At 44.3% G+C, this 9,456-nt stretch overlaps 1 protein-coding gene across 1 annotated transcript; it reads left to right on the top strand.

The window, feature by feature from the left end:
• The first annotated feature begins 3,806 nt into the window (after positions 1-3,806).
• On the top strand, positions 3,807-8,989 carry MESD (mesoderm development LRP chaperone). Its single transcript, XM_026042462.1, has 3 exons — positions 3,807-3,976; positions 6,327-6,559; positions 7,279-8,989. Exons 1-3 carry the CDS (start codon positions 3,809-3,811, stop codon positions 7,541-7,543), a joined length of 666 nt encoding a protein of 221 aa, XP_025898247.1. The 5' UTR covers positions 3,807-3,808; the 3' UTR covers positions 7,544-8,989.
• Positions 8,990-9,456: the final 467 nt, after the last annotated feature.

The raw sequence follows: 9,456 nt of genomic DNA on the forward strand, positions 1-9,456 counted from the left end.
CTAACTAACTGCTTTGTGGTCAGTACTTCCTGAGACTGAAACTGCAGGGTCGGGGTCTGTGTTGGGTCTGCAGAGGAGATCATGGCTGATAGACTGGGGAGGCAACCTGGGAGCCATTCTGCATATGGCAAAGTTCTGTGATTCTCCTTTTATTTATAAATATCTATATCTATATCATATATAGATATAGATATATAAAAAGCTCAAGATCTGGAAGAATGGTGAACCAACTAGTTGTGAGAGCCTAATGCAATCAGAAAGTCTTATTTTTTCTTCTTTGATTCTTCTGACTTTATTTATAAATATAAAGCTTTTATAATAATAGCTGGGCTTCAACAAACAGGCTTAAACTTGACATTTTTATTTGTTTTCTTTATATTCTGTAGTTAAAAACATATTTGAGGTAAGAAAAAATATATAGACACTGTGAATATAAATATCGCAGTCATGTCTAAAATAGTAGTTAGCTCCTGTGGTGCAACTGAAAGACATTACAAAGAAAAAAGTGGATTGTATTTTGTTCGCTTTGTAGTCACCCTTATTGTACTGTTGTTTTTACCACTTACCATATATAATCAGTTGGTTGTCCCCTGCTGCTAGAACGTATATTTAATATGTTGACGTGGAAAAGAAACATTTTTATGGACAGGAAAATGCAGCTACAAACCTCCTCTTCCACCAAATAGGGGACTGTGCTGTATTCCGTGCTCGCTCAGTCAGCAAAGGCTTTCTGCTGCAGTCCTTGGGGGTGTTGCTCACAATACGTGTGGGTATTGCTCTTGCCACGCTGTTTTCTAGGGCTGGCCCCTCTTTTCTAAGGCTGGCACCATGAGGGGCTGCCACACGGTTAGTCCCGCGTGTCCCCTCTCCCTGGAGCAGCCCAGGAGGGGCTGGTATCGTTTGGTGGGGTGGCTGGCCTGGAATTCCAAAGCCCTGAAGGGAAAGGGAGTAGATACTATTGGTAGGAATGATGCATCATAAACAGGAATCCCAGACCCTCCCTTCAGACTCTTAGGTCTACTTTTGTGGAGATCAAAGGAGAACACAGTATTTTGAACAAAATGTGCAAGGGCCCACCCTTCCTGCATTGCACATCATGTCCTGCAGCTGTAGGACTCTACAGAACGGTTTCCCCCCCCCCCATTTTCTTTTTAAAATACATCTCCTAAGAGAATGGTAGTAGATGGTTTCATGGGATCACTGCAGGAAGTCTGTGCTCATGCACTTCTCCATGTATCGTGTGTTTGCTTTCTCTGAAGAGAGCTGTTGATCACTGCCAGCACCTTTAATTCAGCAGAAGTTCTTATAATATGTTACACTAGATGTAGTGTACASTAGGTGCCAAAACTGACCTGTAAACCTGAAATTAAAGTGGGACTCCAAAATTAATTTCACTTAGATTGTGGAAATTAGTCTATAAATGGAATTCCTGTGGGAAATGTGTAAACCTCATTGACATTCCCTTAAAGTAATTCTTAGCAGGGTAAATTAAATTGTATAACCAATACGTAGATTTAACTAGCACAGATCTGCAGCAAATCTTGYGGTGAGATGCGTATGCACAGGAACACTCTGGAATTTCTGACTTTAGGAATTACAGTGTCTGGTTTATTGCAGCTGGCCAGACAGCCCTCATACTCTTCCTTTCCCCCTGCTCCCCAAAGCCTCCCCAAAAATAAAACCCCAAACCGATCCAACAGCTAATGATACAAATGCATCATTTACCGAGAAGCTCAGTTCAGCCAGTATATAGAACAACATGCGTGGAATAAGAGAAATTTATGATAAAGGTAGGCCAAAACTGAAATCCTAATCCGAATTTCAAAACCATTACATGAATCAGAACTTTGTGATCAAATGAGACTATGATCTTTTGACCTCTAATGTGGGAATATTGAAATTCAAGACTAGATAAAACACTAAGCATCATATGTTTGCAGGCTACAATGAAACTAGTATTATCAGATAAGTTGTGTTCTGTAGTGATAATAGTCTTGGCTGCAAAAGTTTTAAAAACTTTTGAGGAATATGAAAACATTTAAACTATAAAATATTTGTATGATTCTCTATGATTTCTATGGTTTCTAGGATTTTAGAGGTTTTTATTTCTAGATTTTATGCTCTATACTCTGAGCCAAACATATGTGCCTCAGTAAAAATAAGATGCACTTTAGTTTGCCCTGTCAATGAAATGAATAGTTGTTTCTCATTAGAATTTGCATGGAAAAGAAGAACAGTGAAGCTCAGATACAGACTGAATAGGTGTCTGTCCTGCAGCTGTCTCCACAAAGAGCGTAACTGCTTTGAACGAGTTCTTCCGGGACACACAATTCTGCCTAAACAGAGATAGTTTCAAGGTCTGAGTCGAGCATGGAAAGTATCTTTCCCTGAAATTAAAATTGTATATGCATGACAAAAATGCATAGTGTTATTCGGTGTAGTGCTAGATGTACTGATCTAGTTTTCACTGACCAAAGGAAATTGGACTTCTTTTGAGACGACCACTGTGCATTAAAGTTGGTTTGATTTGTTCTAATAAGAGAAAACAGAACTGAAGGAAATATTTTCTAGTAGAAAGTTGGTGAAAATGGATTTAGTGGTACAGGTCTAACATTCTATAATCAAATATTTAGTCTTTTTTTTCCAATGAATGTATGCATGAATCAGTAATAACAAACTTASCAGGATCACATTCTAGTAAAACCCAGCAATGGTTTTGCTAGGTTTTACTATACACTTTTACTATATACAATATACTTTACCTAATGTTCTTTTTAATGAGAAATGACTGAGCAAATGTGCTCATTAGCAACTTAYGGGACAGCTCTGTGAGAAATGTTTGACAAACCCCCTGGTTACTGTGCATTTAACAAGCTTCATGGAGAGCCATGGCGCAGCAGCTTCCAGGTTGTCAGACACTGATCCTACTCCTGAAATTCTGGGAGATGACCTCCCGCCCCGCAGGCTGCCCGCCAGGCCGGCTGTTCATTGGGGTGCAGATCTTCGGGCCCTCGCTGCCGTGGTGGTGGTTAGTGTCTCCCTGGTGCAGGAGCTGCCGCGTTTCCCCAAGCTCTGGCTCCTGGCGGTCTGGGTTCAAAAGACACCAGAGAAGATGGTGCCCTCTGTGATTAAGGGGACTTTGATGAGGGAAGAAAGGCTGAAGACTGATCCAAGCATCTACAGTCACTGGACTGCGTACGCCAGTGTCTATCGGATAAGGGACTAGCTGCTCCACTCTGTTCAAAAAGAAATCCTTATCTCAGACAATTTTGTGGTGCTCAGATATTTTAGAGTCTCATTTTACTAATAAAACAGCTTTATTTTTAGAAGTACAAAACATCTAACATTGTTCCTGGTTAAAATCAGCCCCTGGTGCAATACAAACCCAAATCGCTCAGTGCCGTGTCCTACGCGCTAGTCGACCAGCTGGAGAGGGGAAAAAAAAAAAAAAAAAAAAAGAAGAAGAGCCCCCGCTCGGCGAAGCACAAGGGCATCTTTCTCTCAGCGGCCCGGGCCGGGTCCCGAGCGGGGCAAGGCCGGGCAGTCCCGCGCCGGGCGCGCGGCTGAAAATGGCTCTTTGTGCCCGCGGCGCCACCGGGCGCGACGGGACGGGGCCCGAGGAGGGGGTGCCCGGGCCCTCCGCGGGCACCTCCCGCTGCCTCCCTCCCTGCCCCGGGCAGCCCGTGCCCCGCTCGCTGCTCCCGCCCGGGCCGCCCCGCTGCCCCTTCCCGCCTTCCGGCTCCTCCCTCGGCCCGGCCCGCGCCGCCATTGCTCCCGCCCCTGGAGGCCGCTGGCGGCCGCGGAGAAGATGGCGGCGGCGGCGGCTCGCTGGGCGCTGCTGGCCCTGGCGCTCGCGCTGTGCGCGGCCGCGGCCGACGAGCCCGAGGGGAAGCGGCGGCCGGCGCCGGCCAAGAAGAAGAAGGACATTCGGGACTACAACGACGCGGACATGGCGCGGCTGCTGGAGCAGTGGGAGGTACGGGGAGGGGCCGGGCCCGCGGCGGCTGCGCTGGCGCGCGGGGCCCGCGCCGGGGCCGCCCCACGCCCCGGGGCGGCGGGGCCCGGAGCGCCGCTGCTGCGAACGCGCGTCCCGCGGACACAAGCAGCTGTGGTGTTGTGGGGTGGATTGCGTGGAGGAGGGATGCCCCTGGCTCGAGCAGCCGTAGACGTTGGGCTCCCCGTTGTGTACCAGCCCCGTGGCAGCGCGAGCAGGCGGCTCTGCTCGGGGGAGCCCCGTGCTGCCCCAGTGCCCTGGCCGCGCCGCCGGGAGAGGTGCCCGCGCAGCTGGAGCGGCTCGCGGCCTTGGCGGCGTTGTCCCCAACGCCAGAGCCCGGGGAGCAGCCGGAAACAAGGGCTGGCGACCAGGGGTGCTGCTTGTCCCCTGGGTGCTCGAGCACGTGGCGTTGTGCAGGGTGCAGCTGAGGAGGAACATGGAGGARGTGAGGGGGTGGCTGGAGGAGAAAGGAAAGGGCACGGAGGGACCTGGTGAGGAGGGCGCTAAAGGAGACCCACCGGCATGGTGCGTTTGGGTGAGGAGGAGCGAAGGGCCCGGGGCGCAGAGCGGAGCAAAGTCGAGTCTCATCAGTGCCAGCTCCGTGAGGTGGATCCCGCTGTCTCCCTTTCCATGGTGACGAGTGTGGCAGAGCGAGGGCCTGAGAGAAGGGTGCCCCGGCAGCCCCGCTGCAGGACGTGGAACCAAAGCCTTAAGGAAGATTAATTACCGCTATCTTCTGTCTTCTTGCATCCCCTTTTCTCACGTGYAGGACTGCATAAAATGCTCTGATTATACAAGGGTGTGTGTTAATTTCTGAATGATTAGCAACACTTCCTTCTAAAAGCTGAGTTTGTTAAAGCTGGGTTGTAATCCTCAGCTGTTTTTAAGCTAGTTTGATAGAGCAATAGAGTGGGCATGCAACCAAGGCAACTTTCCAGACTTTTCAGTTCCTTTGAACAGATTATAGTAGACCAGGTTTGTGGAAGCTAGAGGAGCTAAAGGATTTCAGTTTTGRTGCCTCGGGACAGGCAAACAGGTCGTCGTTCAGTGTGCTCAGCCCTTGCCTCCAGTGCAGGAGGAACAGGGTAGGGAAAGCACCAGGCTTCATTTGTGTCACGTAGGGCTTCCCCTCGTGGAAGGGGAATCTCCAATGGCCTTGAATGCCARGGAGCTGGAGACAGAACCAAGAGCCTGGTCTGGAAGTTCTTCTGTACCTAACACTTCATATTCTTTAATTCGTTAGTTCATTATTGCAGTAAGCGCCAGGTGAGTTCCTCAGRCTTGACTCTGAGCTTGGATAATGCTGTATTAGAAGCATTTATTTGACTAGTAAAGGCAGCCCAGGCAATATTCTTTAGTAAGTTGTGTTGTCACTCTAGGCGTAGTTTATTTCTTTCTTGTTAATAAAGGTTATTTGGAAACTTCTGCTTCTGGCTTTCTTTTTCAGTGGCGAGAAGCCAGTTGGTCTTCTGCTAACCAAACTAGTATAAAATTAGGATTGACTTGGTTTTACTGCTCAAGATCCTTTTTCATTTCACTCATACGAGATTTTAAACTCTCACAGTGCTTCACAAATGCTCCTATTTTCCAGTTCCCCTTGAAATGGGCAGTGTCCCCGTGGGGGCAGTGGCACTTTCCTGGGGCTGTCTTTTTGCTGCGTTTCACTTGCTGTGGAATTTCCAAAGGCATATGAGTTATTCTAATGCATGCTTTAAACATGCAGAGTTGAAAAAAATATGCAAGTAGTAAAGAAGGATCAAATTTAAGCCTTTTATAATCTTGTTTCCACAAAATAAAAGTTGTAACCTCCTTCATCAGAAAGATAGCACTTTTTATAATGGAGAAGAGGGAAAAGAGCAAAGGTCACTCATGTGAAAGCTTAAACTTTAAAGGGTAYGGGGACATTCCTTGCAGTGTGGGTGTTTTGTGAACTCAAATCTGCACGTGCAGAGATGGTCTAAAAATCTGGCTGGGCTCCTGACCTTTGAGGCTTCTGAAGGGAGATATCTTTAGATGTGGCTATAATTCCTATTTCCTAATGGAGTAAAACATATTTTGCTGACTATTTGAAATTAATACAACACTGAAAATATCTGTCTCAATTCCTGCTGGTGTCCTGGTGCTTGTTCTATCATGAGACACAACTCACTGCTTTCGCTGCTGTTTTTTTGTTTGAGAATCTCTGTTAAACTAAACATAGATTTCTTCTTACCAAAGCAGAGTAATTCTSTAAACAATGAGAAGTTTCAAAAAAAGGAACAGTTCTGTGGGAGTTGAGGCTTGTATAAAAGGGAACGTTAAGTTTAAAATCSATTTTTCCTTCTGCAAACAGAAAGATGATGACATTGAAGAGGGGGATCTTCCTGAACATAAGAGACCTCCTGCCCCAGTAGATTTCTCAAAAATTGACCCAGGCAAGCCTGAAAGTATTCTGAAGTTGACGAAAAAGGGGAAGACTCTGATGATGTTTGTCACGGTGTCGGGAGAACCCACTGAAAAGGAGACAGAGGAAATCACCAGCTTGTGGCAAGGCAGCCTCTTCAATGCAAACTACGATGTACAAAGGTAGGCGGCCGCACGCAAGGAGCAGCTTCTGGCTTTCACAGAACCCTCGTTTCCTCCTTCCCGAGTATCCTTCTACCTGCTTATCCTGTGCTCTGTCCTTACCCCATCCCCTCTCACTATTTCTTTGTTTCTGTAGCAGTTTAGATACTATTTTTTTACATCTGTAAGTTCTAAGTGTAAGTGAGGTAGTGCACTGATCGTTTTTAGCACTTACTCATGGCRTGCATATAGTCTAGTTTCTTTTTCTCCTTATGTTTCAGACATTTAACAATTCTAGCTGCAATAGTTGCCTTTATGTGCTTGATAGAAGACATCACATATGGAAGTCTTGTTGCCACAAAAGGCCCTTTTATTCCCTTGCCTAAAAATATGTCTGTCTGTGAGAGGACAGAGGATCATTTTAATACAGAGGAATGTTGCACTCTTGAGTTGACACTGAGAAGAGTTGCAGTAAGTGTATGAAGCAGATTTAATATCTATTAGGGATTTTTATTCAGTATCAATTCTTAACTGTTCTTCATATCCTTAATTCTACYTGGTTATTTGTGAGCTTGATACTTCTTACACGTGCTCATAAATTCCCCACACCAAGCACCAGTGCTCCCTTACTACTCTTATCTGCATGTCYTATTTTTGATGTTGTTCTCAATCAAAGCAAAATGTTTTAGCACTTGAAAGGCACAAAGGTAACYGAAGAAATATATCTCTCTCTTCTCCAGGTTTATTGTTGGCCCAAATCGTGCCATATTTATGCTGCGAGATGGTGGTTACGCCTGGGAGATCAAAGACTTCTTGATAAATCAAGAAAGGTGTGCGGATGTTACTCTGGAAGGCCAGGTTTACCCTGGCAAAGGAGCAAAAGAAGGTGATAAAGTAAAAAATAAAACAAAACCTGAGAAAGGAAAGAAGAAAAAGGACACGGGCAAGAATTCTGAAGGCATCAAAGAGGACAACCGAGCAACCAAACAGAGAGAGGATCTATGACAGACACATGAACCAGACTGAACACTGCTCTGTTGTTGCTGGCAGGGAAGTTATGCTGCCGTACAATTCCTGGCTTTATTGGGGGGAAGGAAGAGATTACTGAGCTTAAAGACTTCTGTGTTCAAATATACCAGTTTACTTATTAATGTTGGTCACTTGTTTAGCAACCGCACAGGTACCAGAGTTTGACTACTTTAGTATTTTTTGTTTGTTTGTTTGTTTTATGTGTTTAACATATKAATCTGTGCATCTAACATTGCAAACCAAGTGGCAAAGAAAGAATGCAATGGCAGAATACCCTGGTGTTCATCTGGAGTAGCAATTCTCTGTCCAGAGGACACAAGTTAGTCATTGATTTGTGGTTGCTGCTGCGTAGCAGGACACATTGCTAGAAGATGCTTTTGTGGGCACCAGTTTTGCAGGATTCAGGGAGCCAAATACAGACAATAGTGTTACTGTGGCCAAAGATGCCTGAAATCTTAAGGCTTACAATTCATATGGTTATACTGCTTGTTTCTTTAAAATAAACTAAGGACYTTTCTGTTTGCCCCTTCAAAAATCCATGCAAGTGCCTAGAAGTGTAGTACAAATTAGGCAGAGAGTTTCAKCAGTCTACATCAGTACAGAATCGGTGCAGAAAGGAGATTCTCTGCCCATTAGAAATGGTACTGTTGAGGTTAATGGAATTGCAGAACTAGCATGAACACTATCCTGGTGAAAGGAAAGGCAGAGTTGCAGCATTCAAGCTGCTGCTGCTGTCAAGGATCTGTGCCTGGGAAGACAAATATTGTGTTTCAGTGCCTGGGAAGGCAAATACTGTGTTGCAGTATCTGGAAAGTTAAACTTGGAGTTAGGTCACTCACTGATGTTCAATAACCAGATTTCTTTAGTAGATTCCTCATTGAAATATCGGTTATAAGTGATCATTGATTTAAATGCATTAAAGCTTGATGTATGGAAGCAAGTCAAATTCCTCCTCAACAGACTGTATAGTCAGGAGGGTCTTATTTAAATGGTACTCAATCAAATGCATGGCTTAGAATTGTTTCCCATTTCCTCATTTTTTAAGGACTAAATGTGCTTAGTTTATATGATCCCTGTCTTCTTCTTCCAGAGGTTGAGTAAGGTATTGGCTTTCTTCATAATAATAAGACTTTTTTGTTGTTATTGTCTTCTTGTTAAGGTGCTAAAATCTAAGTGTTTTGGATGAAAGTTCTTAACCGTAATGTTTGGTTGTGTGGAATACTTCGATATCAGAAATGGGAAACCAATTTGCKGAGTACTTGTTTCAAAATAAAAGATGCCACTGAACCCCATGTGTTATTATTTTGAAGCCTTAATGAAGCAGTAATGCTTGAAAATTGTGTATCGCCTGTTAATTTAGTTAAGTGTTTGAGAGAGAGGCTCACCYACCTTTGGATTCTGTGCTTGGTCGTAAAGACTAAATGATGTTGGTGAGGATTCCAGGTGATCATCATTACTTGCTTTGATACTTGTATGAATTTATGATTAAAGAAAAATTTCCTACTGCAATTCACTAAACAGGCCCTTGCTTATTTGTTTAAGTGAAAAAAATAAAAGCATGTATTTCTTAAGGATTCAGTATATTTTTTCTATACATTTATGTTAATGGTGGGATATAAAGCAGCTGAGAAGTTTTTGCCGTTATTTGGATATTGCATTATCTTGTACAATCATTTCTTGTTCATAACTAATTTATTTTGTCAAGTGTTTTAGTTCAGTAGTCCTGCCCCACACCCACCTTTTTTTTTTTTTTATATTTGACACAATTTGCATAGAAAAATAAATCTTTTCTGATCATGATCAGAAGTATGTGCAAGTGGACTGTAGTTTTTCTAAGCTTGCACTTACTGTTGCTTTGAATCCAGCTGGTTTTTGCCTGAGCTGAATAA

Source organism: Nothoprocta perdicaria, unplaced genomic scaffold, assembly GCF_003342845.1.
Source record: "Nothoprocta perdicaria isolate Ctin4 unplaced genomic scaffold, notPer1 scaffold_302, whole genome shotgun sequence".
NCBI classification, from domain to species: Eukaryota; Metazoa; Chordata; class Aves; order Tinamiformes; family Tinamidae; genus Nothoprocta; species Nothoprocta perdicaria.